The following is a 13,472-nucleotide window of genomic DNA, read 5'->3' as shown; positions in this document are numbered from 1 at the left end:
CAAAAGCTGAAGAATTCTTGATGGCAAAACCAACAAAAATCCTTTTGCTACTAAGCAGATAAACCCACTTTTCCATCATAGATTTAAATGGAAACTTTTGAGTTGGCTACTTTTCATGCATGAAATAACATTGGACAACATCTCATGTACTGTATCACAACTATGAAAAAATTCCACGTAGAGCTTGCCTCTGCTTCCTGCTAAGCTTGCTAACAACTTTTATGTACCTATAGCCTCTCTCTTATGTTGATTCTATTGTTAGTCTGACTTTATCACTTTATAAAAAGCTTTCTTGGAGTACAGGTGTCAATCCCCACTCATCATTGTGCTTTGTGCCTGTACTAAGCCCTGTTGTCCCCCTCTGCCTGGTTTGCTGGCAGAGGTTCCAAGTTCCTTGGAGGAGGAACTCCTTTAGGTGCTACCGAAACACAAGATGGCCTTATTCTTACCCAGGGCCTCTGTGTGCTATGTAATGGAAGTAGCTGACTGCTTTCTGTAGGTGATCACCATGGCTCCTGGCTTGTGTTCTACCTATTTGTAGATGCTTCTCTTTCTTTGTATTCTTGGGACTCTTGACCTACAATGAAGTTGTCATGAGTTTGTATTTCGCATGCCTTACTCCTGTGTCATATTTATTTTTCTGGAAAATTTGCTGTCTGGTGGAAGTTACAATTACCAAAGATCCAAATATGCCTGTGGATTTAAAGTTCTCTGCTTTATATATACATTTTTTTTTTCAAATACTCATTTCTCGGGTTTATGTTTTAAGGCTGATAAGCAATAAAATTCAGAAAACATTATTTAATTTTTTTTTTTTTTCAAAAACAGTATCTTGTATTGTAAGTGGCTTAGACTTTCTCAAAATCGAAAATATATGTAATTATAAAGAGGGCAATGATTTAACTGTAAATGAGGTAACACTTGTACAGCATTTTGAACATGCCTGCGTCACTGAAGGAAGGCATCCAAGACTGGATACTCTTTCTATAGGGGGGAAGGTGGTACACATGAGACACCAGAAGGTCATGTTTGAGACCTGTGTTCTGCCATCCACATGAGTGTACTAACTGAAGATCATTGAGGCATGGTGCAAGAGCTCTTTTCCATCTCTTGATGTTTCAGAAAGGTTTTGATAACTTTTAAATGTCCATTAAATAACAGAGTACTGAATGCCTTACTAAGTAGTTTGAATCCTGGATGGGATATCTACATCCTAATATAATGGAAGTAGCAACAGTGGTTCTGGAGAAACCATGGATGGCTTTATAGCCTCTGTGGAAGGGCTGGGGAGCAGCAGAATATTATGATGGTTCACCTTGAGGTTTGTCTGGATTCATCCAAACAAAGTGTCAAAGCAAAGCTTACAGAGACATATTGTGCTCAAAAAATAAGAACTGTTTGCAAATCAGGTTCTGTTGAATATGGTTATTTGTGCTAATAATCTATACATATACAAATCTAACCTGAATTTGGGTTTTTCAAGGGTATTTAGCTGCAACTTCACTCTAGCCTTTTTGAAGGCAGTGGTGATAATCCCAAGTGTTTATATGTATCTTTATGATCACATCAGTGTTTAATTGTTACATATTGAGGAAGGTTTCAGTGAGGGAGAGAATGTCCTTTTGCATTAAAACCAGAAAAACTTCATTGCAGTATGTCCAAGTGAAATGAATCCAAACAATTATACCAAAAGTAATTGTTTGGTGGTTCCAAATAAAATTTTTATGATGTCTGAGGAAGTTTAAACATGAAGCTGTTCTTTTAAATTTTTTTCTTTTTTTTTTTTTTCCCCTTCCTTTTAACTTAACCAGCACATACCCTCATGCTTCCTTTAAGAGCTGAGAAGGAAAGCAAGACCAATTACTTCAGAGGGCAATTCAGAACCCAGGTCAGCTGTCTGAGATTCCCTTTGGAGGCTTTCTCTTATAGATAAGTAGTCAGTTCCTGTAGAGTCCAAGACAGACAGACTCCCACAGGGAGGCTAATAATTCTTGTTTCCTGAGATGCATTTGGTTATTCTAAATAAGTATGATGTTGCAGAAATGCAGAAGTGCATTTTTGTATGAAGCTTTGATGTTCTGATATGTTCTAATTACAAAGTCCCCCTGCTGTAAATATTCAGATGCTGTGCATCTCAGATTAAATTTAAAACATAATAAATTAGTTGTTATGCTGCTCCTTACTTGAAAAGATAGACTAAATAAGGAATAGGGGAAAATTGTGTCACTATCTAAAGTTCTTTATCAGTAGCTATATGTTAGTTGCCACACTGTGCAGCAAGGTTCAGTAGCAGCTGAAATATGATTCAGTTTAAGAAAAAAGGAGGGTGGTTGAGAGAAATTTAGTTTTCAGTTGGTGAAAAGACAGATATAAACCAAAGCTGAAATACTGTTGACTACATATTAGAGGCTCAAAGGGTTTCAGAAGTGCTCTATTTACTGTCTATTTCTTGTTCATTTGAAAGATTGTTTCTAGTTCTAGTGCTCTGAACTAGGTTGGGTTACCTGAACCCATGGGAAAAGTTGTATTTTAATGACATGAATGGTAAAAGTTTACATGTTTACTTTTTTCTTCTTGTGTAAGATGATTTATTAAGAATGTGTGTTGGAGTGGTGTGTTTTTATTCTGTGTGTATGCATACATAGAATAAACAGTCCATCTCCTTCCCTCCTTCCTTCCCTCCTTCCTTCCCTCCTTCCTTCCCTCCTTCCTTCCCTCCTTCCTTCCCTCCTCTGTAACCTGTTGTTAATCGTTTTCATGTGTTAAAATTACATTTAATCTCAAGCATTTTTAGAGAAATGGATGTTCTTGGACACACAGCAGGCAGAGATGGGTAAGAGTATGCTCTTTTGGTTTCAGTAGAGTTGTTGCCTTTCATGTAACTCAAAAGTTGTTTTTGTGGTTTTTTTGTTTTTAATTATCAGTGAATAAGTTATTGATGATGATTGATAATAAATTATTGATTAATAAAGTCTTGCCTCCCTCAAATATCCCCTGAATTAAGCACAGTTTAGGTCAGTAGTGCAGAGCTCACAGTGCTCATGTAAGTTTCTGTATGCCCGCTGACATTTAAATTTGCCTTTGCTCTCCATAGAAGTCCACTTAAAATTTTCCAAAGGCAAATTTAAGAATTTAGAAAGCATTTCTAAATTAGATGCTTGAGTTCTGTCTGAGACTTCCTTCCCAGGAGCTTGGATAATTAGTTTTGGTAGTGCTGGGGAAGAGAGGCAAAATAAAAGAAATGTAGAATTTGAGATTTCCTTCAAAATAATCTGGGGTCTGTGATTTCTTGTAGTGGCTCACTTCGAATTTTTCTTTTTCTCAGAAAGCAGGCCATAAGAGACACGTGCTCTCCTTCAGTTATATTCATCTGGTGGAAGTTTCTCCACGCTCTTGTGTGTGGGCAGAGGACTATACCTGGTTTCGAACTACCTACAAGGGCTGTTATTCGTGTGTCTTGAAGCAGAATGGCTGAGGCTGGAAAGCATCTCTAGAGATTGTCTAATTCAATCCCAATGCACAAAGCACAGTCAGCTAGAGTAGGCTGGTCAAGGCCATGTCTGCTTGGGTTTTGAATATCTCCAAGGATGGAGACTACACAGCCACCCTGGGCAACCTGTTCCAGTGAAAAAGGTTTTTGTTTGTTTCTTTATTTCCTTATGTTTAACTGGATCTCCTCAGGTCTCTGATGGCATTTTTTTTTTTTCATTGCTAGCCACTGAACTTCAGTTCAGTAGTATCTTCCCTTGTGAGGTACCCTTAGGGCACAGAGAAGCATTAACTTCTGATACTTCCATCCCTCTTTTCATCAGGCTTTGTGAAGAATCTAAGAAGTCCATTATGTTTCCCTGGCTCCAGCAGAGTCCATTGGCAGGGCTCTGGGAATGCAGGAGAGAGCTCTTTCTTTCTGGAATTGCCTGCGTATGTTGATTAGTGATACAGTCTTGGCAGTAGTTATGTTTTACAATGCTTCAAGTGGCAGAAGTGATAGAAGTCAAATTTGTGCTTCAGTGACCTCCTAATTTTATGATTCATTTTTCCCTAGCAGAAGTTCTTTTTGCTTCCAAAATGCTTTTAAGCAGTACTGACTAAAATCTGGCATAATTAAAAAAAAAAAAAAAGTGGACATAAAGAGGCTAGCCTGTCTTGTATTCTAAATTTCTGCTATGAAAGCATCATACAGGCCAGTCCCTCACCTGGCGAGGTCCCTGCTACTGCCTGGTAGTACTTGATGCAGGATGAATCTTGCACCTCAGCTCTTCTTTGTGAGGGCACAGCTTGATGTGCACTCCTCTTGGCCCAGCCAAGGGGCTAGTGTGGAGGAGGGAGCCAGGACAACTTAAGCTGCAGCAGAAGTATTTCTGCAGGTGCGTGGTGAACAAGTTCAAAAACCTGATGAGGCTGAAAAAAAAGGTTGTTTTTAGCTAGATCATATTTCCAACTGGCTTCAGTGGGAAACGGAGCAGAAGCTTGTGCCAATTTCTTGTAATTGGCATAGCAGAAGTCCAGCCAGCTGCTCGGCAGCACATTATTTAATCCTGATGATTGAGGCCTAAGGCTCAATTTTGATGGAAGGCATCATCTCATCTTGCTTTTTAGAAATCTTGTTTGCTTCATCTTTGTAGTAGATGGCAAGTATAAAAGAGATTGACCAAATGGCTGTATGGCTCTTTTCCTTGCTTAAGAGAGCTTCAGAAAGGAGGATTTGTCTTACTGGACAGAAGTCTGAGCCTTCCCACTTACAACAGCATGAGTAGTATGCTAACAGCATTCTCGAGGTATAAAACTGCTTTATATTGCATATGAGTAATGGGAAAAGTACAGTGATGTAACTTACTCTTCAAAAGAAATAGCTATATGTTAGTAGTATAGCTGAGGATTCCTTACAGACTCTGTAAGACATACTTTTCTGTTAGGCACTGTGTCAAAAAATGACTTTGATGGGGAAATATAAAGACTATGACAGTCCATAACTTGCTGCTAGAGTAGTTCTTTAGTACCGAACCTTCGAAGATATGTACTGCAAAATTGTTATAGACTTCAAAAAGTTTTTAAGTAGATGCCTAATTAAGAATAAGATACCTGAATACCTTATTGTAAAATACTTAATCCTGCACTGAGCTCCGGATACTGGAGGCTTTGTTGTGGAACCGCTAAATTCTCACTGAAAGCAGTTATATACCCTAATAGTTATTGGGCTGGACTTTGATAGTGCTGCTAGTAAATCTGCATTGTACTTGCATATAAAGGTCACTGCATGATAGCATTATGCTGCATAATGTCCTGGTTTTCGTCTAGCTTATTCTTATTTTATATTTGTAAACCAGATATAATAGAAATAGTATAAAAGATCATATAGCCATTTGCTCTTTGAGCTGATGTCTTTAAGTCCTTTGTTTTTAGAATTCACACCAACATTTCTTAACAAGTATGATCTTATTTTTCTGCTTTTGCATATGCCGGCTCACTTCCTAATCAAATTTTGAAGGTTCATCTGAGGTTAGAAGGGTTAGATTTGGCACGCTGGGTTTGGCTTACGTGGGTGAAATTCACTTTAGTAAAAGTTCACTGTAATTTGTCTTCCAGTCTTTATGTTGTCATGCATTATTATTATTATTTTTTTTTTTTAGGATCTATAGCTTGATCTCTTTTTTTTAATCTGATTTTCATTATATACAGTATGAATACCTATTCAATTTTTTTTTTTGTAAAATATCTTTCATTTGAAAGATATATTCTTTTTTTAACTATCACGTTTTTCATGTCCTGTAGAGAACAATTCTTGTTGTTGTATTGTTTTATTTATTTTTATTTTTTTAACCTTTCTGATTTCTTTTAATTGTGCTTTTTGCTAAACTGCTCATTGGACAACAGAGTTTGTACCAATTCTGACAGCTGTTTTAGATGCAGTTTTTTAACTCACAAGCTGTTGTGAGAAGAAGTGATTACTGTTCCTTTCTTGTGACATTTGAGGTGAATGGCCCCCAGCATTTTGATCTCAATTCCAAATAACAATTTTGTTGATAAGTAACTGAAAGCTATTTTAAAACAATATATGCAGCAGAGAATCGACTAGATGTGTTATTAGGGGTGCCAACCTGTCATGTTCAGAACTTAATGAAGTGTATCACTCTATATTTTTATCCGCAAAATCTTTGCATAATGATTTTCTAAACCCTTTTACAAATAGAGGTATTTTGGAGTTGGGTAAAAAATCCTCCTGGAAGAGAAAGATCTGGAAGATACCTCCAGGATGTGGTTTTGAAAAACGTGTGCCTATGGATTAATTTCAGAAGTCCTCATGAAAAATTCATCTTGGGGAAGGGGGAAATAGAAGTAGAAATATCTATTTCATCTCAATTCTGTTAATTTGTATTCATTGCATCCTATTTCAGAAACTCAATTCCCCCAAAATTTTGAAGTATAGGCACAAGATAGAAAAAAGGTAGTCAGTGAATATAGTCTTGGGACAGCACAGTGAGAGATGACAGTTTAAAGGAATGTTATTAACTTGAAATGCTTAGTTGTGTTTGAAAATGTTATACCTATTTATAGTCATGAGAACCATAAGCTTTATGGTGGCCAGTGGGCATGAAGACCTACATTCCATCTTGCACTGTCTTCTGTAGCAGTTTCAAAGATGCATCAGTCCTTGGAACACATGAACTACTGAATTAGCTTTGAAGAAAAAGGACAAGGTTCATTGTTCTTGGGTGAGTAAATGCAAATCACTGATGTGTAGCGTCACCTCCAGTGATATATCTGAAGGTAGAAGTTAATTTGCTGTATGTTGTGCTATAGCCTAATATGCCAAGTTGATAACGAGTAAAGGATGAATTATCATCCAGTTAAAATGGAATGCCTTAGGAAGTGCATCTAGTCTATACTAAATCCTGGAGCCACTTGCTGTACCTTAGTATTGTCAAGATTTGACCGATCAGGAACTGTGTGCTGGTTTTTGTGAGTGGAGGTAGAGTACAAATGCATCTCCCAAGGACCCCAGTACTCCCCATGAAATTACAATGTACTGTGGCCAGCACTATGCTTTTTTCCTTTGGTTCAGTGCTAACATTAAAAAATGTGGCACTGCAGTTCATAGTGTCTAATTTACTCTATGACATTCCTTCAGTAAAAGGAAAGAAATGAAGCATGTAAGCTTATCAGTAGAAGTGTATTTGGATGAGAGTGTCTGTGTTATGAATATAATTCTGTATATGGTGATGTGGAATTTTTCATGGTTCTAAATGTGAGCTTTGGCAATATGAGCCTTGTATCATATTTGCGAGGAGTTGTTAAAACTGAACCTGAACAACAACATTCAGCTTAGTGAAAGCTTTGCATTTACAAGAAATATATGGAAGTAGAGTATCGGGCAGGATGCCAACCACCACTTCATAAAATGTAAGACTACCAGTGCAGTTGAATTTACAAAATTCCTTAACAGAAATCTTTTTATGGGGATCCCAGCAGAATGCTTTCTTATACAGGAGTTATTCTCAGTAGGTTTAACTGCAATGAATATTCCAGTGCTGATGCTGTCTGTGGTGATCTTGAAAGGGAAAAATCCCTAACTTCCACATTGTGTAATCACAGAGTAGCTGAGGTTGGAAGGGACCTCTGGAGATACCTAGTCCATGCCCCTCTTCACGGCTGGGTCAACTACAGCAGGTTGCTAAAGATGGTGTACAATCTCCAAGGATGGAGGCTCAACAAACTAGTTGAGCAGTCTGTTTCTGAGATGTTTGGCCTCAGTACAGTTAAAAAGTGCCCTTTAATGTTTAAATGGAATTTCCCATATTTCAGTTTGAGCACATTGCCTCTTCTTTCACTAGGCATCACTGAGAAGAGTCTGGCGCCATCTTCTTCACTGCTCTTTACCTAGCTGCTCTGCGATGGAGCACCTCCTTTTCCTCTGACCTTGGTGTTCTTTCCGTTTCTCACTTTTCTTCCTCGCCCCGGTCTAGTGTTTTTTGCCCTTAAATGTGTTTTCACAGAGGCTCCACTAACTTTGGCTATGGGCTAATAAGCTTTGGCTTGCGCTGGGGCTGTTGCAGGGCCGACTGGACCGGCTGTGACTGGCACATGGCAGCCCTTTACCTTCTCCCACAGAGGCCACCTCTGCAGCCCTCCCACCCTCCCCAAACCTTGTCATGTATGTTCAGTAGACCCATTTTCTCTAGCCTATTGAAGTCCCTCTGAATGCCAGCACAACCATCTGCTCTGTCAACGTCTCCTCCCCATTTTGAATCATCTGTAGAATTGCCGAGGGTATGCTCTGTACCATCAGTTGGGTCCTTAATGAAAAGCACTACTGGCACCAGTATTGACCCCTGGGTGCTCCGTTAAAGTGACTGGCCTCCAGCTGGACTTTGGGCTGCAGATCATAGCCCTTTGAGCCTGGCAGCTCAGCCAGTTTTCAGCCACCCCGCTGTCCACTTATCTATCTGTATTTCACAATTTGTCTGTGAGGATGTTATGGAAGACAGTGCTGAAAACCTTGCTAAAGCCAACATAAGCAACATTCCCTGATTTCCCCTCATCTGTGTTGCTAGTCATTTCATTGTAGAAGGCTATCAGGTTGGCAAAGTGTGATTCTCCTTCATAAATATATGCTACTTCCCATCACCTTCCTGTCCTTCACATACTTGGAAATTGTTTCCAGGATTATTTGCTCCATCACCTTTCCAGAAATTGAGGTGAGGCTGACTGATCTGTAGTTCTCTGTATTCTCCTTCTTGTCCTTCCTGAAGACAGGAGTAATGTTTGCTTTCTTCCGGTCTTTGTGAATCTCCCTTGACGGTCATGACCTTTCAAAGGTAATCTGAGAGTGGCCTTGTAGTGATACTGTCCAGCTGCCTCAGCACTCATGGGAGCATCCATCCTATCGGGTCACATGGACTTGTGTATGTCTACCTTGTTTAAGTCTGCCCTAACCTGATCCTCCTCCAAGGGTAAGCATTCCTTGCTCCAGAAGAGCATGGAAGAGCTATGAAGCAGCTTCCTTCTACAGAGTTTCAGCAAGGTTGGTATCCACAATCCAGTAGTTCAGGATTGGTGGGACCGTTGTTTTGATGGAGCGTGGAATGTCAGTATTTGTGCTGACAGGAGCATGCCAGTCATATCCACTGATCTCTCTCACTTTCACACACAACTATCCCAATTACTTGCCATTGTCTTTATTGGGGTAAAAACCGAAGATTGGTTTGTGAGGTGAAAGCCTAGCTGTTTGAGTGTGCAGTCTGAACTGACTGCACATTCTCTGGTTGTACTAGCTTCAAACATCCACTTAGGTGGGAGGGTCTACACGAAGTGAAATTAGACAAAATTACAGTTTTAGCTATGGTGATCTTAAGTGTTTCCCTTAGAATATTGTCAAATCCTAATGCCCAGAATTTTCTATTATGTTTAGTTTAAATCTCTGCTGAAAATTCACTCCAGTAAAGTCCATAGTTAAGCATTAATATCCATTTATTTACTTCTTTGAGATACTGCATAGTCACAGCTGAGGCTGGATACTGAGTGAATGGACATCGGATTCACTGGAAAATGTTCTTCATGATCTGTGTAGCTGCTAGGATAGTAATGAGCTCTCTGAAATGAAATAAAATCTTAAAACTTGTCGAGCCTGAATTGTGCATTGGTTGTACTTATATTGATGAAACTTGGAGCTATACGGGGAAGTAACTTGCCTGCCTCAGTCAAGGTAAAGATGTGCCCAAATAGAGGTTTTGGATTAGATTATCAGTAGAGGTTGTTCAATTTAATAGCAGTTCCATCTGATATTTGATGAGATTTGATGCATGAGGTAAGCAAGGGAAAGTAATTAGGATTTTTGTGAAGTATCATGAATTTTGGTTTTACAGATGCTTTCTGCTGGAGTACTGGATGTGTCCAAATATCATGCCTGTTTGAGCAGGCTACTTTTGAGGGCATAAATGCAGAAGTTACTTATCTAAATGTGTGATTTCCCTTTCTTGAATGATAGTGATGCTAAACTTAAATGATTATACTTGGTTAAAATGTAATTTACTATCTGAAATTTGGCTGAGCTCAGCTTGAAACTAAATGTGCAGTTGGTGGTTTAAAAAAAGTGACAAAAGCTGCTAAAATATTCAGCACTAAGAATATCTTTGACTACTTAGGTGCTTCAGGAGCAGTGGCTGAATAGGACAGTCACAGTCATTCTAATGCACTACAACCTTTTCCTCTCTCCCATTATGCTGTTTATATCATGCTTGAATGAAAATATATTTTAGTTCCCTGAAAGCCTCTTCTCTGCAGCTTTAACCTTTCAGCAGATGGGAGTATTAGAGGAACATTTTTGCCTCTGCTTCTGCATTGAACTGAGAATGCCACAGGACTGTGAAAGGATTCAGCCAAATTGCAGAACCTTCCTTGCCTTACTCTAGAGCAGCCTGCGCTATTAGCAGCTATCTTCATGGTGTCAGAGATGTCATTAGCTAGTCGTGGGAGACCCATTCAACTATGCTAATTATTTCAACAAGTTCTATTCATGAACTGTGTAAACACTGTTAAGGAAGTAGTAGCTCTTCCAGAAAGGCTTTTGAATGCAGACCTGTTTCTGCACATTCATGTTTCAATGCCGACTGCAAATGTCTACAGTAAGAGTAAAACTATGAATTGGCCACTGCTTAGCCCTAAGTATATAATCCAGCTATTTCTTCCTCAAGTCTTTCAAACTCTAGTTCATATAACTCCCCGATCTTAGCAGAAAGAGAAAGGACCAGTTCATCCTTTACTTTCTGGTATTGTTATGTGACTATAGATAGGCTGTAATGCAAATTTGTATCTGATTCTGGACTGCCCTGAAGCTTGAGGATCTTTTAATTTTAGTCTTGTTTTCAGTGGCCATCAGCTCTTGAATTTACAGCAAAAATGTACATAAAAAAAAGAACCTTTAGTGTGAGAAATTTCAAATGTTCTTCTAAGTGTGTTTGACACAATTATCTCTTAAAAAAATACGATGTTGTTAACATATAGTCAAGGTGTTTTTTCTTCTTTATTTTGTTCAGATTCACCTCACTTCTGGGAGAACCTCAAAACCTGAACAACTTCTGCTGCAATTTGGCTTTACACCATCAACAAGTTACCATTCCTTCAAGAGCAATGAGCTCCACAACACCAGGTCAGTTTGTTTATATTTATACCTCACTCCTGCAGAACACTGTCCTGTATTAGGGTATAAATAATTCTTTGTGTTGATGAAATGGATTTGGCAGGTGACTGATATGCCAGCTGTGCTTGATAAGATATGACTGTCTTATAAAACAGGATAATGGCTATACAGGCAGAAAAGGCTATTTTGGGGATACCTTCTCAGTTGAACTATAAAGCCAGTATAATCCTGCAGTGGTTTTAAAACATTTTTGTAGAGTTTATTAAGAAACTGAATAATCATGATTGCACATGAATAGGCATCTTAAAACATTTTAATTCTTAATATTTGTATTTAGTCATTAATTTATTTTCTGCCGTTGCACAATTGCTTCATTAAAGAAAGACTGCAATTGGTATTCTGTTATTTTTCTTTTTAGCTTTAAAGTCATATTTGCCCACATTGGGCATTCTCTGCAGAGCTTCCCCCTTTAAGGATGTGTAATTAACAGTGGTCTCTGAACCTGCTTTAACTGATGCCTGCAAAATGAGTTACTGCAGGTTCACCTGATAGAAAGTGAAATATTAGTAGAAATATTAGTAGCTGTACCCAATGTTCAAACTTCCAAGAAAACAGAATGCTGCATATGGAACATGCCTCGACTTCAGTTCTTTTGAGGAGCGAGAGTCCCCAATTCAAATCTGTGCAACGTCCCATATGGTTCTCACTTTGTTCACCCACACTTGAAGTATCTATTTCTGGTACTGTTGGTAAAATAACACTTTACAGGTGGCTTATTTTATGACTGCTTTGGTTTTGTGCAAACAGCCTATAAAAGCATCAGGGCAAACACTGTAATAGTGAGCTGTATTTATCTGCTAGATGCCCTATCTCATAGAAATGTATTTCAGTGAGGATTTTTTGAGAATTGTTGATTGCAGTGTTGAAAACTGGCAATAACTGCTTTTACATTAAATGGAGTCAAGCATAGCTGGGTTTCATACTCAGCCTCTTTTTCTTACAATGCAATTTGCTGCATGCAGTGAATTATCCATACAAAGCATGATGGGGCATTCGGCAGAAAGGCATGCTTTTGTTTTATTTGTATCGCAGTGGTGACTAATATGAAATAATCTTGTACTTTCCTAAACACGCAGTTCAAATTCCAAGATACTCCAGTCGATTGGGTATCTTTCTAACGTTTCTTATCTTGCATTAGATATAGTCTGCAGAAGTAACCAAAAATTAAATTGGCTCTCACAAAAAGAAAGTAAGTTTTCCAATACTTTTATTGCTATGAAAAAACAAATTGTAAATATGCATTCATGTTTGCTGTCTTTCCAAATCCAATAAAGCAGAAACTTTCAATATAATCAGATTACCTGTAAGGGTATTTAGACACTTTAGAAGCATTGCTTTCAGTACGAGTTAGGTGCCTAAATATCTCTAAATCTAGTCCTTAGTGTTCCCCATCATTAGAGTTTGCCTGTGAAAACTCCAGGTTGTTTCACCAACAATGTCAAAACACCTCTGTGGCACATACAGAGCTGTAGTATTCAAAGGCAACATCACCCACGGGATCCTAATTTTTCTTTCCCTCAGTGAAAGGGAAACGAGGGGAGAAAATCGTGAAAAGAAGTAAAACTCGTGGGTTGAGATAAGAATGGTTTAATAGAACAGAAAAGAAGAAACTAATAATGATAATGATAATAAAATGACAACAGTAATAATAAAAGGATTGGAATGTACAAATGATGCGCAGTGCAATTGCTCACCACCCGCCAACCGACACCCAGTGAGTCCCCGAGCGGCGATTCCCCCCACCCCCACTCCACCCAGTTTCTATATTAGATGTGATGTCACATGGTATGGAATACCCCTTTGGCCACTTTGGGTCAGCTGCCCTGGCTGTGTCCCCTCCCAACTTCTTGTGCCCCTCCAGCTTTCTCACTGGCTGGGCTTGAGAAGCTGAAAAATCCTTGACTTTAGACTAAACACTACTTAGCAACAACTGAAAACATGAGCATTGTCAACATTCTTCGCATACTGAACTTAAAACATAGCACTGTACCAGTTACTAGGAAGACAATTAACTCTATCCCAGCTGAAACCAGGACAGAAGGTGAGCCTTATGAGATGGAGACATAGAAGGGCAGTTCCATCCAACTTTAAAGGTCCTTTCCAACTCAAACTATTCTATGATTCAACTTCTAACTTGAGGTTATAAATAGATACCAAGATGTACTTGTTTCACTTGTAAGACACTGCAATAGTTGAGGAAGTATTCCTAGTATTCCAAAAGCAAAGTTAATTGGATTGGCACTGACATGAGCAGCTTGTTCCTGTGATGGTGAGC

The 13,472-nt window shown here is 38.7% G+C and overlaps 1 protein-coding gene across 2 annotated transcripts in view; it reads left to right on the top strand.

Annotated features, from left to right (window-relative positions):
• The window catches only part of HDAC9 (histone deacetylase 9), a 498,787-nt gene that overhangs the window by 29,220 nt on the left and 456,095 nt on the right, over positions 1–13,472 (top strand). For both annotated transcript variants that reach the window (XM_052800654.1, XM_052800625.1), the window contains exon 2: positions 11,034–11,146. In XM_052800654.1, the coding sequence (XP_052656614.1) occupies positions 11,128–11,146 (19 nt within the window). In that variant the 5' untranslated portion in view covers positions 11,034–11,127. The remainder of the gene's footprint in view (positions 1–11,033; positions 11,147–13,472) is intronic.

This window comes from Harpia harpyja, chromosome 1 (genome assembly GCF_026419915.1).
Source record: "Harpia harpyja isolate bHarHar1 chromosome 1, bHarHar1 primary haplotype, whole genome shotgun sequence".
Taxonomy (NCBI): domain Eukaryota; kingdom Metazoa; phylum Chordata; class Aves; order Accipitriformes; family Accipitridae; genus Harpia; species Harpia harpyja.
The sequence above is the reverse complement of the archived record's forward strand: the minus strand, read 5'-3'. Positions and strand labels throughout refer to the sequence as shown.